This window comes from Sinocyclocheilus anshuiensis, unplaced genomic scaffold (assembly GCF_001515605.1).
Source record: "Sinocyclocheilus anshuiensis isolate Anshui unplaced genomic scaffold, SAMN03320099.WGS_v1.1 scaffold139, whole genome shotgun sequence".
Lineage (NCBI taxonomy): Eukaryota > Metazoa > Chordata > Actinopteri > Cypriniformes > Cyprinidae > Sinocyclocheilus > Sinocyclocheilus anshuiensis.
The window spans coordinates 287,820-305,984 of NW_015549566.1; the positions used below are offsets into that span (position 1 = coordinate 287,820).

At 36.0% G+C, this 18,165-nt stretch overlaps 2 protein-coding genes across 4 annotated transcripts in view; both read right to left on the bottom strand.

Annotated features, from left to right (window-relative positions):
* Window positions 1–8,900, bottom strand: part of LOC107657250 (rho guanine nucleotide exchange factor 12-like) — a 69,616-nt gene extending 60,716 nt beyond the window's left edge. The window contains exons 1-2 of the mRNA XM_016445277.1: window positions 8,095–8,900; window positions 7,379–7,542 (exon numbers count right to left, since the gene is read on the bottom strand). Of these exons, the coding sequence (XP_016300763.1) occupies window positions 7,379–7,410 (32 nt within the window). The 5' untranslated portion in view covers window positions 7,411–7,542; window positions 8,095–8,900. The remainder of the gene's footprint in view (window positions 1–7,378; window positions 7,543–8,094) is intronic.
* A 780-nt stretch (window positions 8,901–9,680) lies between these two features.
* LOC107657235 (transmembrane protein 136-like) lies at window positions 9,681–14,402 on the bottom strand. 3 transcript variants are annotated; one of them, XM_016445262.1, is made up of 3 exons: window positions 14,129–14,402; window positions 12,232–12,442; window positions 9,681–10,826 (listed from the first exon to the last, which is right to left on the bottom strand). In XM_016445262.1, the coding sequence occupies exons 2-3, from the start codon at window positions 12,425–12,427 to the stop codon at window positions 10,294–10,296; spliced, it is 729 nt and encodes a 242-aa protein (XP_016300748.1). In that variant the 5' UTR covers window positions 12,428–12,442; window positions 14,129–14,402; the 3' UTR covers window positions 9,681–10,293. The 3 variants fall into 3 exon arrangements, with proteins under 3 accessions (XP_016300748.1, XP_016300747.1, XP_016300746.1); XM_016445261.1 differs by lacking the exon at window positions 14,129–14,402 and adding an exon at window positions 12,525–12,652; XM_016445260.1 differs by having other exon boundaries at window positions 9,682–10,826; window positions 14,138–14,402.
* Between the last annotated feature and the right edge of the window lie 3,763 nt (window positions 14,403–18,165).

An 18,165-nucleotide genomic window follows, 5' to 3' on the forward strand; every position in this document is an offset into this window, starting at 1 on the left:
AACTTAAATGATTTTAGCAAATGGCTGCAATATAACAAAGAGTGAAAAATTGAAGGGGGTCTGAATACTTTCCGATATATATATATATATATATATATATAATTTGTATTAAAATATAATTATATCATTCATTTTTTTAAGGTCGTAAAAACCATGATTTTTGGTTGTTTTTTCCTATTTATTTTGCAGAGGGGGAACACCAAAACAGCTTTACAAAAACAAAACTAAGTTTTTTGTGTGACCAATTTAGTTGATGATTCAGACTGTAAAGGCCTGTGTTCAATTAGTCTGATTAGTTCTTCTGATTCATTAAAGGGTCATGAAACACCAGACTACTTTTTCTGAGATTTTAGCAGAGGTGTTTGTGTTGTTTAGATTATAGAAGACAATGTTACCATCCGATAATTGTAACTGTTGGAGAAAACTGGTTAATTTGAAGCTTTTTTGCGCTATTTTCATGTTCCGGGTTTAAAATCTACATCGTGTCGATGTCACAATTTGTGACGTGGCAAAGGTCGGTGTCTATTAAATTATTCATGAGACTGCGTGTTCTTATCCAATGAGAAGACGCTTCGCTTAATTATTCACAACAGCATGTGTTGATTTGCTATGACAGACGCTTCAGACTGTGAGACTGCATTCATTAACTGAGAGAAACATTCATGGATCGAAGGAAGGAGAGTGTTTGTTTTTGCTTTGTAATAAGAGTTCGGCACAAACGCGATTCGTTCACTTAGTGAGCATAACCGTTTTTACAGCTCCGTGACACAACCTGTCAAAATGCTTACATAAACGCAGCAGAATAAGCCTAATAAGTTATTAGAGGTGCCACAGCGCATTCATATATGTTTTCGATGCAGAGTGCAAATGGCTGTGCATTTATCTGTGTTTTTAACTCGATGGGAGTGAAATGAAACCGTCTGAACGTGAAGCTGTGTGTGTTGTCTGTTTCCCCTCTTCCCCCTCCGCTCCGCTGCGCACCACGCCCAATTATTTAGCGTTTTTTAAAACTGTAGTGAGAACTAACCAGTGCTGAAACAGGGGGTTTCATGACCCTTTAAAAAGAACCGCCCTAATCAAGCTATTCAGTGTGGAACTGAACACTATGTTCTGCTGTAGTTTTATTGCTGCATGCAGCCAGCGAGGAAAACACAGCTGAAAGCTGGGTTGATTATCTGTTGTCAAAAGATTTTTTTGCAACACCCAAGACTTACTTTCTCTCCACACAAAAATCTAATTTTTCAGCCTAAATATACAGCGATTATATTTTGGTCATGTTGCTGCAGATTAACCAGTAGCACAGAATGCTCGATATAGGAAACACTGCTGTATTACAGCAATGAGAATGAGATTAATTTCACATTGCAGTAACATATTTAAGTGTTTGTGTTTGTCAGAAAGAACAAAAAAAACTATGAAAAAAAAAAAAAAAACTTAAATGGTCAAAAAAAAAAAAAGGTCTTCATGACGTTTCACCCAGTGAAGCTGCAAACATTACTGTATCATTGATAACTGATGCTAACTATTTTACATTATTACCAAAGCTACAGCCATAAGGACCATAACATGCATTTCACTTCAGAATGTACTAATGACAGTACACAGTTTCAAATACTAGAGTGTAAAAATATCATTAGTGAAGCTATGCATCAGAGCTCAGCAGCATGGCTATTTTAAGCAACATGGTTATTAAGCTGCTCTCTGCTGATCACTGATGAACAGGAAACACATTTCAGTAATAATTCCTCCAAATGTGAAAAAGAAGAACATAAAATTCATTCTGCTGCACAAGTGTCAGCAGTGTTTAATTCAACAATCATTCATTATTATGGTGGGAAAAAATTTAATGAGCAAGACTGTAAAAAAAAAAAATGTTTTTATTTAAAAAAATGTTTAATTCAAAAATGACAAATTTCCTTCAAACTTATATATACATACAGAGTACAAACAACAATGATAATGTATGTGTGTCATCAATTTGTAAATTTATTTTTACATATTAAGAAATGTTATCAACATTGCTATTCCAATTTAATGAATGCTAATGAAAAAAAAATCATTAGATTGTTTGTTTTATTTATTTTTTTTTTTACATTAAAAAATATTCAGGACGCCTAACTTCAATGTGCTGAAATGCTGCTTTATTCTAAACTGTTGCTTCAATACTAAATAATATACAAGAACAAAGTCTAGGTAAAACAATCTGTTCACAGACTTAAACGGTGTCAACCAATCTGCTTTCAGGATATCCTGTTATGTCTTACATGTCATTCTTCAGTGTAGGGGGGTGAAAGCAAATGAGGTCTAGACACAAAGAAACAACAAATGACTTTGAACTGGCATAACCTTAGGATTAAAACAGAACAACACATGGCTGAATGTAACAAAAGGATGCAAACGCGGACGGAATCGCAGAATCCAGTCATAAAAACGGAATTTACTGTTTAACTCGGAACGTCACGGAATTTGTCAAAGTTTGGATGAATTAGTCAAAAGTAGGTCATCATTACACGTAAATCAAATGGCGATATGGACTAGTATCTGTAAATATTAAGCCGCAAAAAGACTATTTAAATATGAATCCTGCATGATATGCATGTCTCTGTGTAAATGAAAGGTTTAGTTTATTACACACATACTGAAGCGCGCATGACGCTAGCGGTGATTTCAGCATCTGCCATCTCACTAAATGAGGACATAAATACATGAACAACATCTCCAGAACTGCTCTGAGAGTACCTCATGAGCATTTTACCGTTTCATTTGAGTAAAACTAACAGTGTGTCACATAGTGTCATATCGTATGCACACAGAAATTTAAAGGTATTCACGGCAACCCGTAAAAATAAAAGTTCGGTTTAACTTGAAGACATTGTGCCAGAAATATATTAGCCTACTACTGAGCAGCAGTAGAATGTACGTGCCGTATTGACCCGAATATAAGACGATGTTTTTTTCTTGGAAACACATCTGAAAAAACGCGGTCGTCTTATATTCAGGGTCTAGACTTTGACATGTCAATAATACACCCACAACAATAGGTGGCGCCAAATACGCATAAAACGAGTGTGCCATGAAATACGTAATGTAATGCGTGTTGTAAAGATCGCGAGTAAAAACTAAAGAAAAAGAAAACCTTACAGCTGCATGAGTCGTGACTGTCACATTAGCCTGATGGGACCAAACTCCCTTTGTGATTTTAAAACGTAAGACAGTACCCAGATTTGAAGACTACAGTAAGATTTCACTTCTACTGTTAATAAGATTTTGGTAGGCTACTATTAGATGGATAGCCTAAATGTCCTAATTCAGATGGGCTACCTGTTTTTTTTTTTTATGGTATATCAAAAAGTGTATATTTTTTAAATGTGATTGTTGGTACATTTTACCAGTTTTTACCATACTTTCAAAACAAAAATTAAAATAGGAAAAATATGCAATATGAAAATAATTGAAGACAAAATGTGTTTTACTGAGAAAAAACACGATTTGTTTTTTAAAAAGACTTTTTCCAAAAGGTACATCTGGAAAAAGGGGGGTCGTCTTATAATCAGGGTCGTCTTATATTCGGGCCAATACGGTTATACTACTACTACTACTAAAATTATTACAACTTTATTTTTTAAGGAATAATCACACAATATTTCTTCCATGTTTTAAATTTAATAGTAAATCCCCTTTGTTTGTCAAAAACATTATTTTCATTAATTAAAAGATAAATTAATTTAATGTTTTATGCCTTCATTTGATAACCAGAAAAAAATAAATACACAAAGAATTTCTAAAGAAAAAAAAAATCATAAGGCTGTTATTAAGAATAAATAAAAGTTGTTTTCATGCATTCGAATAATTAGACATGCTAAAACCCAGAAATAATAATAAAACAATAAAACATAAGCTGAGAAAAAAAAATAGAACATTTAATAAGGCTCTAAACATGTAATTTTGGTTAAACTTTCAATAAATTGATGTTGAATTATATAAGTTTCATGATTTTAATTAATTAGACATGCTTTTGATTAATCAATTTAATTTAACCATTAAAAAAAAAAAGTAGTCGTCCAGAAAAATTAAAATGGAAAAAAAACGGAATCCAGAAAAATTTAAATGGAAAAAATCAAACGGATTTCATAGGGTCCTACGTACAATGCGTCACCTGCAGTGATAACAGATGAGATGAACACAAATCAGCTTCAACTAGGCCTGGGTGGCCATAACTGTTCAATCCTGATATTGCTACTCTACTAGATGAAAAGAAAGGTAAATCAACAACACCACACATGCGAGCCTCTCCCTCAGAGTTACCTTCCAATGCTTGTGTTTCAATCCCTGCAACACTGAAAGCATATCTGTCATCACGGAGATGACCAGACAGACAACCAGTCTGCTGTTCCACAGTGACGTCAGTGGCAAAGACCTGTGAGAGCTGCTCCAACGGCCAAGTTTACCACTAGAAAACACTCTCTGTCTGACATTTTTCAGCCATCATGAATGAATAGTATGTGAGTGCTGAACAAATAGTGGTTATTGATATGTTTATTGAACTTTCCCATGACTTCCACTAATCACTTGTTATGGAAAAGTCTGAATATAATCGATAGCAAATGGCAGAATGATTAAATTAGACAGGACTTCTCACTTATTTGTCTTCTGGTCTAAAAAGCAATAACCAAGTAACACATAACGCTGTGAGCCAGTCGTGAGTTTTGCAATAATGAAATGATAGAAGGAAATACAATAAAATACAACATTATTTTCTTCTAAAATACTTGTCCATATGAAATGATAAACCTTGTATCTAACTACAAATGTTTTAGGCTCATTGTTGTGTGGCCATTTTGCTTCGGAAAAGAGATTAGAGAGAGTTTGGATCACATTTAAGTAAGAACTGCATAATATGCCGTAAGCAACATGACAAGATTACCAAACAAAACCAAGCTTAATCATGACACTGGTTGACGCAGAATTCAAGATGGCAACATTGCTAAACAAGCATACCAAGCCAACAACAGAACAATCGACAAGGAAAGGCAGCACTAAAAACAGGTCTAATATCTGATGTCTGAAGGCTTTGTACAGACATACATGCACAAAAAGTGCATATTTAGCACACAACATGCACAAAATAGCAGTTCGGTTCAGTGTTGTTACTGTTAACTAAAAGTATTAGAAATAGTTTTCAACAATTGAAATAAAGCTGAAATAAAATAAAATATAAATATTAAATGAAAAACAAAAGTGAAAATTAGAAAAAGTTGCCTTGGCAACTAAATGAAATAAAATAATTAAAGCTGAAGTACTAAAATTACAAAACCTGAAATAAAAATAAATAAAAGTTGATAGAAACATTAAAACTAACTAAACTGACAAAAGCACAAAATTACTGAAACTTAAAATAAAATTAAAATCAAAACAAAAACAAAAAAATATGAAAATAAATAAAATTCTAATACAGATATTAAAAAAATACTATAAATTAATACTAAAATAAAACGGGTACTCTAATGGTATGAGTGGTTCTCTACTATATAGTATGCAAAAAGCAATATGGTAATATGTGTCGGAATACATAGGCATTCACAAAACAGTAGGCAAATTTTTTTTTTAAATAACCAGATGAACTACTGCATCTGCTGAGATTCAAAACAAACCTTCCTATAATGCCACAGAATCTGTCAAAGTCAAAATGTTGCCACAGTAAATGACTTTTCAAGTGCTATAGGCACCATGAAAGTTGCTCATCATGGCTAGGTTGTATTTGTTAACTTAATTTTCACAGTTGAAAACGTCAAAATACATACGAGTCAAAAAACAACGCCAATATGACAGATCATGCAGCATGTCTGTGAATGTATTTACACAACACACTTGCAAACCTACAGAAATATACTTGAGTGCGTACAAATTCTCGCACATTCGTTGACTGTCCAATAGGGCTGTCACAATGAGGGAATTTCCCTTGCGGTAATTTTGAGTGGCTCAATAGTGCGGCATGCGGTATTATCGCAATATATATAATATGCTAATATATATATATATATATATATATACATTATATGGAAAAGAGCAGCTCAGACATTCTGTTAAACATCTTATTTTGTGTAGTTATATTTCAATTTCACAAAGAAATGTGCAGCATTTTGTCCTGGCAATAATAAAAGGACACATTTAATTTATAATTTGTCTTAAATAATCTCATTTTGTAAAAAAAATAAATATAATAATCGTGAATCGAATCGTGAAATCAAAATCTTGAATCGAATCGAATCATGAGTTGAGTGAATCGTTACATCCCTAATATATATATATAATTTGTGTGTGTATGTGTTACAGTATAACTAACGAGGTCATATTCAGAAGACAATGAAACCGAAACCAAATAGCGTTGAAACCGGAAGTGAAGTAAACAGAAGAGAATGACAAAATAACGGTCCACATAACAGAACATAAACCTGACAATAAGATCGTTAGGCTATCGTTAGCCTATAACAGTTAGCCTAGTTGTAATCTGATTTTCTAATCTGACTGGACAAGAGACTTTCTATTGATATTTCCACCTGCGCGCGTTCTAGACGGGCAGTCAGTCAGTGCAGTTACAGTGTTGCGCCACAAGGTGGTGGAAAGGGACTGTCATTCAACTACACGTTAAAAAACACTGATTCATTCATTCAAAGAGACGTAATGAAACACGCTGCTGAAATCATTTTAACTTTGAGCGCCACTTTAGAAGACTCAGCTGACCAGCTATGCGTCGATGCTAAGACAGAGATTTCACTTTCCTTGAACATGACAACCTATTTTCACAAATATATATGACTCGGCCTGGAGGACAGACGCAAGTAATCGCACGTGCTCAGTCGATCTCTCTCTCATTCACTGTCTGTTTAGGCTTGGAAATCTATGGAGCCTCTGTACAAATCAGCATGGTACACATTATGTTATCATTACTAACTTGTTTAATATTCAGTCCACATGCATGAAGTGTAAACGAGAACGGCATAACCTTACGAAAAAATAAAACGCGCAAAAATCGCGGTTGCTGCGGTTCTTGCATTCCTCTGCGGTTTGCTCGTCAATAGCGCGGTATTGCGATATTGCGGTTATCGCGACAGCCCTACTGTCCAATGAAAACTGACTTCTCAAAACTGAAAGCAAAGCACAAAACCGGTCAAGAACTGGACTTCACTACCATAAACCTACACCACACACACATAATTACAAAACCAATCCAATTAAAAGCTCAATGCGGACCAATACAGTTCACCATTCAGAGAGTTCATAAAAACACACATGTGGGCTGTGATGTCAGCTTAAGTATTTGGTAGGATCATACCAAAAGCAAGTTTGTCCACATAACACGAACATAACTTATACATACCTGTCAGTGACTGGGGACCGTGTGTCGCTCATTGGGCTTTTGTTTTTAGCTTTTATTCGTCCTATATCCTATAGTCATTTTCAGATGCATCAGGAGAAGCATCGGTTTTTGATGTTGCATGAGGCAGTTGCATCCATATTCTGTTGTGCTGACCAGGAGGTTCACTAATTGAAAAAACAAAACAAAAAAAAAACATAATATATAAGTTGCACCAAAGCAGCAGTCAAATCCCAATGATCCCACACAATCATAAACATGCCCAAAATCACATAAGCAGATGACTTTAAATATTAGACAATATGAAAGCATTTGATATGCACTGACAACCTAAAAAGTAAAATCAGCACATAGTACTTATGCATCATATTTTTCCAAACCATTATGTTTTTAAACCAGTCCTGAGGAAACCAAAAGAACATTTGGTTCATACAGGAGTGGTGCTGTTTACCAAAAAATAATCCTACTGTTAAATAACAACAACATGAACACAATAACACTCTACCTCTAGTGTAATTGTAGTTTATACATATAAAACACACTAAATATGTTCTGTATACACAAAAACGTTATATAGTTATAAAAAAGTTACGTTATACCTGTTAGTTTTAACAGTACAGTAAGTCAGAAGGCTTGTACAGGTCAGTCAATCATTTAACCAAAATAACTCTCACAATTGGTGCTATTCCGTTATCGTGCAGCTGTAAATGTAACGTTACCTTCATTTTCAGCAGCAGCTCCCAGGTGAAGCCGAAACACGTCCTACTGCTCGAAGTTACACTCCTTTGGTAATTAAAACACTTTTGAGTTTCCTAATAATGAATGTGTGTGTGTACGTCCACAGCCAACACAGCAGCGGCAGATCCTCAACCCAGACAGCAGGCGAGGCCTTTGCTATGCTAAAGCTAACAGCAGCCTAATGTCCTCTCCAAAAATGAGACGCGATATTTTCCCAACAAAAATAATAAACAGTCGTGCGCATCCACACCAATCCCACAGACATCCAGACTGGGAAACACTGCACGCGCTCATACACGTGTCACCTCGCGGAGAGTTTCCATGGAGCGGCGACGAAATCTCTTCAGCATCAAAACAAACAAAACCACTCGATAAAAGTTCGCGGAGGTCTTCCCGAATGTTTGTAGAGAAGATACCGCGTTCGTGCGGAAGCGAGGGTCCACGCTAAAATCAGTTTAGAGGTTGTAGATTCCGGTCCATCAAACTGGGGAAAGTTGAGATGTAACGTTACCGGACTGCTGCTGTGTCTCCCGCGGGGTTGTGTCTCAAATCCTGGTGAGCCGCCTGCATGGACAGCACTTCCGATTCAACCGAGTTCACGCGAGCTCACTCTGCTGAACTGACTGGGAACGAGCCCCAAAATGCTGTCTGGGTAGACAAGCTCACTAGAATTTGAGAAACTGTCAGTTGTTTGGGTTATAGTTTGGAGTGAGGATGGTAATTCAAAGTTTCATTTTCAAACTCCGGAAAGTGCCCAGTGGAAAATAAAATATTAGGACGTTTTTTTTTTTTTTAAGTAAAAGTCGATACTTTTTTAATTTACAGCTGGCTAAATTAGTTTAATTAATCCGTTGGAAAATGTGAGCTAGTCACTGGTTAAATTAGAAAAACTTCCGAGCTCTAGCGTGCGAAACTGTTCCAAGTATTATGTTAGTTTGCCACACGGTGGACGTTCACAAAACTGCAACGCGTAAATTACGTTTTAGCCTACTTGAGTTGACTCTTTTACGTACCTTATTGGATTTTGTTTAGTAGTAGTAATAATCATAATATACAGTTTAAAATGCACATAAATGTACTTACAACAGCTGAGTCAAGAATCTAAAGACGATTTCTTAATAATGAATATATTGAAAAAACTGCTTCACTGCTTTTTATAATAAAACATTATGCAAAATCACTTACAAATCACTTTCTTTTTTAATAAGCCTTTTAGTAGCATTTTTTACAATCTCTAAACAGTTAAATCACCTAGTCCTAGATTTCTGTCATCAAACCCTAATATCTTAATGATTTGTAATTCAGAATTTGAACACATTAATTCGAAGAGGTGTATTCAAGTCATGATTAAATATTTTTTTCATTTATGGTTTTTTAAAGGTTTACTAACATATTTTTAATCAATTACAGCTAGACAAAAATAAACATTGTCAACCAGAATTAAAATGATCCTTGTCACTAAGGTCTATTAGTGACAGTCCATCAGTCTGAATTTCTGTATGTATGAAAACTTCCACACAACTGCAACAACACCCTAAAATACATTATTATAATGATGATGGCAACGTTTATTGATTTATCAACTGGTGTGGTCAATTCACCATAACAGATAAATAACTGATGCAAACAGCCGGTAAGTCATCACTCAGTCTCAAAATCTGAAAATGGTTACACTTCAAAGACAAGATTTCTTGGTTTACTTTTTCATTCAAGTCATTAATCACACACAAATCATTCAGTAATCTTCCAGAAACATTTAGTAGTTTTTCATGATCATTTCTGAATATTGCACATACTTAAAGTTTAAGAATGTAAAAGCAACATAATAAGTAGTGTTCCTAATTACAAAAATATCAACTATTTCAAGTACTTAAGAGTTTATACACTGCATTCCTTATGAGTACAAATATATTACATTAGATTTGATTGTAAGAATTTTGAGTTAATCAAAATGGCAAATAATAAAAAACAATCAAGACTGTTTAAGGGCTCTGATACAGCATGGATGTTTTCCCATCTGAATATTACCAACCAGAAATAAACTTTAATAGCTGATATCCTTTAAAAAAGATGTAAACATCTATAAGCTGCAGATCTTTATTAGCTGGTTCACTTGTTCTGATTCTCATTCTTCCCTCCAGTGTTAGAAACGAGAGGCCAAACCGCTGAGCAGAGATCTTTCAGTCTCTCTTCACGTCCTGCCCGTTAACCTCTGCCATCCTGTGGCGATTCATCCAGCGCTGGTATTTGAGCTGGGATTTGCGGTGTGTGAAACGACTGATGTCAACCATGAACACCCAGGACAGCGCATACATGGCCACACCGCCACATTTAATGATGAACTTGGGTCTTGGAGAGATTAGCTCACAGTACAACATGGCACCACCAACGAAAATGCGCATGAACACAAACAGCAGCACGAACAGTACGTCCACCACGTCTCCGAGGAAGCTGTCGTAGCGGCCAGAGTGTTTCAAAAACCAGCGCGTCTGGAGGAGTGGGTTTGTGATCTCGCTGCCAAACAGCACGGCGCAAGACTCGATGCCCGACTCCTCCAGCCACAGAGTGAGCAGAATACCCAGGATGCTCATGGTGTGGTGAGCGAGCATTACCAGGCCCTCTGTGCGGAAGTACACACACCAGGCCATGTCAAAGATAAAGTAGCTCAGACTGACCACCATAGCGGTGATCTGCAGAGAGGTGTTCTTTGTACCTGGAAATGACATATAATAAAAATGTTAAAATGACAATAAAAATGACAAATGTTGCAATGCTAATAAGACAACATTATATGTTAGGGGTGTGCGACATGTCTGCGATAATAACGTAATTGTGCTTTTAAAGGGGTAATTTGCAGCTGGCAAGATGGTATTTTGATAAAAGTTGGCTGTCTACGTAGTAGAAACTATGTCTATGATTTTTTTTTTTAAACTGGTGCTACACGACCAGAGAAAACAGAAAAAAGGGCTGTGGTGAAGAAAAGTAGGAAAACTTCAACACCCATAATGCACTGGGCTCGATCAGTCTATCCGTGAGTGGGGATTCAAAAATGTGGAAGCACGATCTGTAGTTTTCACAAAAGTCCTAGTTTGTCAAGTCCTTCGGATGATGCATTTTATGTCATCTGATAGACTTTTGCTGACAAATAACGCGATTATCTTGGTGTAGGTCACAGAAAAATAATATGCAATGCTCATTTACTTGTACTACTGACATTGTAACAATACAAAGCTTTTTGCAAAATCGGCAAACTAACCCTTTGACAATGTGTGAGCAGCTGACATTATCGAGTATTTCATTCACTTTGCAAAAACCAAACAAAAACACGCCAAATATCAGCATGATTGCAAATTTGATATTGATTTTATACAACAGTTTTCAACAGTTCAATAAACAAGATGTTAATATTAAGCAAGTTACATTTTAGACATAGGCTAATATTGTCTGTTTTGGCTCTATTTCACCAACAAAAATCATTTTAAACACAAGTCTCTGAGAAACAAACATTGGTGTTTCTTTACTGACTGAATCTGCATTTAGAACAAATCAGTTGAGGGAATAATTCAATGACTCATTCATTAACCGTCACTTGCTTTGTTCCTCAATAAATCAGCCATTTGAACGAAGATATGAATTTGAAGATGCGAGCCAATGACTCACTCATTAAGACAATTCCTGCGTCCGAATATGCCTACTTCCCTATATATAAGAGCGAAAAACTGCACATGAGAAGAGTAGTATGTCCAAATTTATGATATTCAAAAAACAGTTGGTTGAAATGTACCAACTTACAACTTCCACTGAGATTCCAAAATGCGAAATAAGTAAATGGAAGTGAAACGGTGCAATTGACAGTGTAAGTGATTTAACGGTCGCAAACTAAGTTCTTATTCAAATGTAGTACCTATTTCGGATGCAATTTTGGACCCAGCAAGTGACTTGCCACCATCTACTGGTAGTTTTAGTTACTTTTCCAAATGTTCTTTCTAAAACAATAATCATAGCACTAATTATGCAATTGTAATCACAGTGCAAATGCATTTATGGAGCTGCATTAAGTAGTCTGTATATATCATACACCCCTAATATATATATATATTAGTATTTGTACATCTTGCCTGGGTAGGTGAAAGGCCACAGTCCATCTATGTATCCAATGTAAGCGGTTATACAGACTGCAAGGATGCCATGGAATAGTGTAACTAGCCGACAGTTCCATTCATAGCCACAAGAGCCATTTGTGTAGCACAGCAAAGCATAAAGACCAATCCACCCAGCTAAGCACGCTCCGACTCCCAGCACCAATGGCGACATCTTTATTCTGTGAGCCTAATCAAATACAACGAGCTGTCACATTCACAAAACGCTTTACCATGTCAGATTGCATGCATGCATTCATTAGAGTACTTACTTGAAGCACCACAACGCTTGAGCGACTGTATAAAAATATGACACTTTTCCTTTGATTCTGATTCCTTTGATTTCTGAAACTACTCGAGTATGTCTGAAGGGTTTGCAGTGGCTTTCACATTAACAGTTGAGAAATACAAGAGTCTGGCTTGTATCTGGGTGTGTCAAAAGTAGACCAAAAGTTACTGTGGCAACCTTATCCACAGCTCTTTATCCTAATGTTGTCTGAACCTCGGATGTAAAGCAGCTGAAGTTGAACTAGGTCAATACTAGGTTACTTTATTTTAACATATTCAATATATATATCCGGACACTGATATAGCCTGCAAGTTTGAGAACCGAGAATGTGTTCTTATTAATAACAGGTTTAATAAGAAATAACTGATAAAATAAACACTCAAAAGTTACTGTGGCAACCTTATCCACAGCTCTTTTTCCTAATGTTGTTCAAACCTCTAAAGTAAAGCAGTTTAACTACATCAATATTTGGTTATTTTATTAAACATCAAAATACTGATATAGCCTATATGTAGGTTTGGGAACAGAGAAAGGGTTATAATTCTTACTCAACAGGTTCAGTAAAAAAAATAATTAATAAAATAAATGCTCAAAAAAAGTTACTGTGGCAACCTTATTGAAGCTCTTTATCCTAATGTTGTCTGAACCATGGATGTGAAGCAGTTGAACTTAGTAAATATTAGGTTATTTTATCAAACATATACATCAGGATACTATATATATATATATATGTGTAGGTTTGGGAACTGGGAAATGGTTATTATTCTTATTTATAACAGATTCAATAAAAATAATAAAATGAATCAAATAAATGATTAATAAAATAAATACAATAAAAATATTTTTACTAAAAATAAATTAGTTTAAAACATGCTCCTGCTTCAGGTAAAATTATGCAATGAAAACGAAAAATAGTCATTTTCAATCATATGAGCCGGTTGCTTTTGGTTAATCAACCATATACAACGTCTGATCAATTAGCAAGCAAAAGAAATAGATGAATAAAAACGAATGAATAAAATATGTTTTCAATGTTTGTATTTATTATTTTTATATAATATATATGTAGAATCAATTGTTGCACTGCATTTATATCACTTCTAAAAAAGTAAAAAAACAAACAAAAAAATGCTGTTCTGTTTTCCTATATCAGTTTTGTTGGAATATGAAAATATCTGACCATTTGGCAACAGACTTTTTTTATTTTCAAACTTATTCATTAAAAGTACTACTAAAAGCTTCTTCTTACGATTCCCATCCCCACTGTTGCCAAAGAGTCAGAGTTCATTAAACAGACATGTTCAATGTAAATGCACATTTCAGATGTAAAATAAATAAATAGCCTAAATAAATTGAATAATTATAATGGAATAATTATAATATATAAAGCACATCTTTCTCAAATATTCTTAGTTCACTGCAAAACAGATACTGATGGATCCAGATTTAAGCTAATCTTCTGAGCTATTGACTGGCTGAGGTTCAATTAATTACCACCCTTCATTACATTAAGACGAGCAGGTTAAACGTGTAGCCATGAATTGAAATATGTTCTTTAAAAAAAGAACAAAAGTATATATCTCTTACAATAGTCACCTCAATAGCATGTTCATTGACAGGCCGGAGAGTTATTCAGTGTTCAGCATGGATGCTGTCTTCTTCCTCCGCGCCTCCCGTTTCAGCATCACGTACAGAAGCGCAGCAGCGGACACGAGGCCTTGAGGGATCTCAGTGTTCAGCTCCGGCATCGTCTTGGAGATGGTACGCAAATCACCACAAAAACAAAAGCCACATTTCAGCCACTCAGTCCCTCAGCGGCTGGACAACTGCGAGGATGACAACAAAGAGGAAGACACATCCTTACAGCAGGGCGACCTCTGCTGGCACGGACCGCGTCCTTCGTTACAAATTACAACGGTAACCATAGTTACCCCCCGTGTTATTTATGTATTTAATTATTTATTTATCTTTTTTTAATTAATCGCTTTAACTTTATAAATCAACAAACAAGTACTCCAGAATATAACAAATCCTGGTCAGCTCTCAATACTACCCGTGGGAATTTTTTTTTTTTTACAAATGATCTTTGATTAAAGTACGTTACCATTCAAAAGTTTAGGGTTAGGTTTTTTTTATGTTTACAAAAGTCTCTTACGCTCATCAAGGCAGCATTTATTTAACGAAAATACAGCAAAACAGCAATGATGTGAAATATTATTACAATTTAAAATATCCGTTTTATATTAATATACTTTAAAGTGCCGCTATTATGCCATTTCCAATATTGCCTTTCATGCAGTGTGTAATGTAGCTGTATGTGAATATAAACGATCTGCAAAGAAGTAAAGCTGAAAATGCACGATAAATAAAGTCTCCCAAAATAAATAATCGACTCTGAACAGCTCCCACTTCCGTGACGGCTACACATCACCATCTATTATTTGCATAATGCGCACCTATGGGCGAATTCCAAACGGCTTTCTTGCGCCCTTCAAGGGCACTTCGGGAAGGGGACGCCATTTGTAGGGACGTTCCAAACGAAAGTGAGCAACTGAATCCCTTCACGAAGGGCCCTTCCAGAAGTCCATTAGCTAAGGGAACATGCCATGGTCACTTCGGAAGTGATTTCTGTTTGTGATCATGTGATCTCCAGTTAGGAGCTCTTGCCATGCATTTTAAAGGGGTCATATGACCCAAGTTTTGATATTCATATGATATTCAAGTTTTCCTTTCTCTTTGGAGTGTTACAAGCTGTTCATGAATAGGGAAGATCCCTAAAGTTGCAAAGACTAAAGTCTCAAACCCAAAGAGATATTCTTTATAAAAGTTAAGACTGGTCCACGCCCTCCTAAAACACCTCGTTTAAACACGCCCCCACATGTCTACCTCACGATGTGGGAAGATTTGCATAATGCCGCCCAAATGTTCACGCAAAGAAAGAAGGCATAACTTTATTGTTGCTGCCACCGCCATGTTGTGAAGACGCGGTGTGTTTCATTGCGAAAGTGAAAATACTTTGTTTGAAAATACTTCCAAAAATGGACACGACTAGAAATCAGTGGTTAAGTTGTATTTACAACACTGTTCCAGAACACTTCAACCCAAATATTCAGATGTGTGCAGCACATTTTATGGAGGACTGTTTCCTGATCCTGGGAGAGCAGACTACAATGCCGGCAATTTTGACTCACAGTCTGTAAGTACGTTTTCATATTTAAAGAATTTGCCACTGATGATTCAAATGCGCGTTTTGAGCATAGACTGTAAAAAAAGATGGACGACGCGTCTCCTATTTCTTCCACTATAGAAAAGTGAAGCCAAAGCATCTCAGTATGGCCACTCCCACGTCAGTGACGTCATTTGGAGCCCGAGTCTGCGCAGTAGTGTCGTGAGGTGGAGCCGCGGTATCAAACTCCCGCCCAAACACGTGACAATCAACCATAAGGACAGGTCCCATTTTTATAGCATCAAATTACTAGCTGAAATCAAACTTATCACAAAAACGAACAATTTAACATATATCAGCATAATAACAACTACCTTAAATGACCAAAACCATCTTTCGGAAAATTGTATTAGAAGTATAATTAATTTTTTTATTTTGACTCAAGTCCCATTCGTTTACATGGAGAGGGTGGGGTTTATGACCTGTACTGTAGCCAGCCACCAGGGGGTGATCAAATAGTCCGCAGCTTCACTTTTCAGGATGTGTGAGGCACACCCGGTTTTGGGCAGTGTAGAGTAGCGCTTGTTGTTTGTCATTTCTCCGATCACAAATGCAGACATGGTTTTATATTTACGCGGCGCGATGCAACGCAACGCGTAAAAAGACAGTATAAGTCATTATGATCCGTAATTATGTCCCCACTGGATGTAACAAATGCCTCGTTTGTAATGGGTTTTATTGGTTTTGTCTCGTTGCACAGCTCGCGCCGGGACATGGCATCACAGTTTGGTAAGGGGTGTAACATTTCTGTCACATGCTTGAGGTATTCGGCCAATCAGAACGCACTGGATAGCTGGCCAATCAGAGCACACCTCGCTTTTTCAGACCAATGAGCTTTGTAAAAATCGACGCGTTTCAGAAAGGCGGGGCATAGAGGAGAAACAATAATGTACAGTATGTGGACAATAATGTTTTTTTGAACCTTAAACCGCAGAAACACATTTCAAATACACAAAATAATGTTATTTTTAGCAACATCATATGACCCCTTTAAAGCAAAGTTGGGGTTGATCTCGACTTCACATGATTAAATTTGTCTTTGTTTTAATGTGATACAAAATATTTTTTGTCAGTGATAGAAACATGGTTTAAGCATGTTTAGTTTGAAAAAGTTTAATAGTAAATAAGACACAGTGAGACAATATTTAAATAAATTAATAATAATAATAATGAGAAGAAATATTTATTTGCAACAACTGATTGAGTGCTGAATGCTGCACGCACGCGCAGCGTTGTCAAGGTAACGTTTGGTCGGTCATCCCTTTGCCAAGGGAGTTCCAAATGCTTATACTCTCTGCTCTGCCCTTCGAAGGGAGTAGGGCACAGGGATGCTCACTTCTGTTTGGAATTCGCCCTACGTTCTACGTTGACAGCGAACAACTTGACCCCGCCCACAAACACTTCATTCTACTGACGACTGCTTCTTCCTTTCTCGGGGAGTTCAACGTGGGATTCACAAAATGTTTGCTGTGGAAAATGGATTAGTATCCTGATTATTTGGATCAGCTGCTCCACTGAATCACAACCTGTAAGTATAATAAATAATAGAGGTTTACATTTTCTATAGAGCGTTCAAATACAGAACTATTAGAACTATTGTATCGTTTTCGAAAAGCGCTGTACGCCAGACCAATCACAACAGACTAGGCCATCTGACCAATCTGACCAAAGTAGGCTCACGGAAAGGAGGGGTTTAGAGAGACTGAATCTTTCAACTGCTTCGAACGAATCGTTTGAGAATCGCTGGAAAATGAGGTGATATTAAATGCATATTTTGAGAAAACTAAAGCGTTTTTTGACCTTGCATGCATATAATCCTATTGTAGGAGACTCCCAAAACAATATTAGGAACCGTAAAATTTGCATAATAGGGGCACTTTAAAATTTTATTTATTCCTGAGATGGCAAAGCTGAATTTTTAGCATCATTACTCCAGTCTTCAGTGTCACATGATCCTTCAAAAATCATTCTAATATAGCCTACTGATTTGCTCAAGAAGCATCTCCAATTAGTGTATAACAATCATATTTAAAAACATGATAAAATGCGTACAGTTTTTATTAAGTGTTAAACATAGGTGGTTATACACCAAAACAGAATGTTGCAGCTCTGCACTCACATTTAAAAACAATTTTGCTTTTCTAACAGTAAAAAAGGAGACTTTTATAAAAGACACTTTGCTGAAGGAGCTTTTATTTAAAATTACTTCATATTATGCTCATATTCATTTTCATAGGAAAATAGCTTTGATACTTTATTCTTAACAGCATTATCCTTAAAAAGAATCAGTAAACACTGAATCACCAAGGCACTTGTATCCCAGACAATGGCTGTTGATTGGGGAGGTGTAATCTCAAACAACACTTTCAACATAACACTTAAAACTCTTTAAACAAAA

Coding starts and splice junctions, on each gene's coding strand:
- LOC107657235 (XM_016445262.1), bottom strand. CDS start 12,427: ATGTCGCCATTGGTGCTGGGAGTCGGAGCGTGCTTAGCTGGGTGGATT. Junction 10,827..12,231: donor GTGGCCTTTCACCTACCCAG/GCAAGATGTACA, acceptor TGTCATTTCCAG/GTACAAAGAACACCTCTCTG.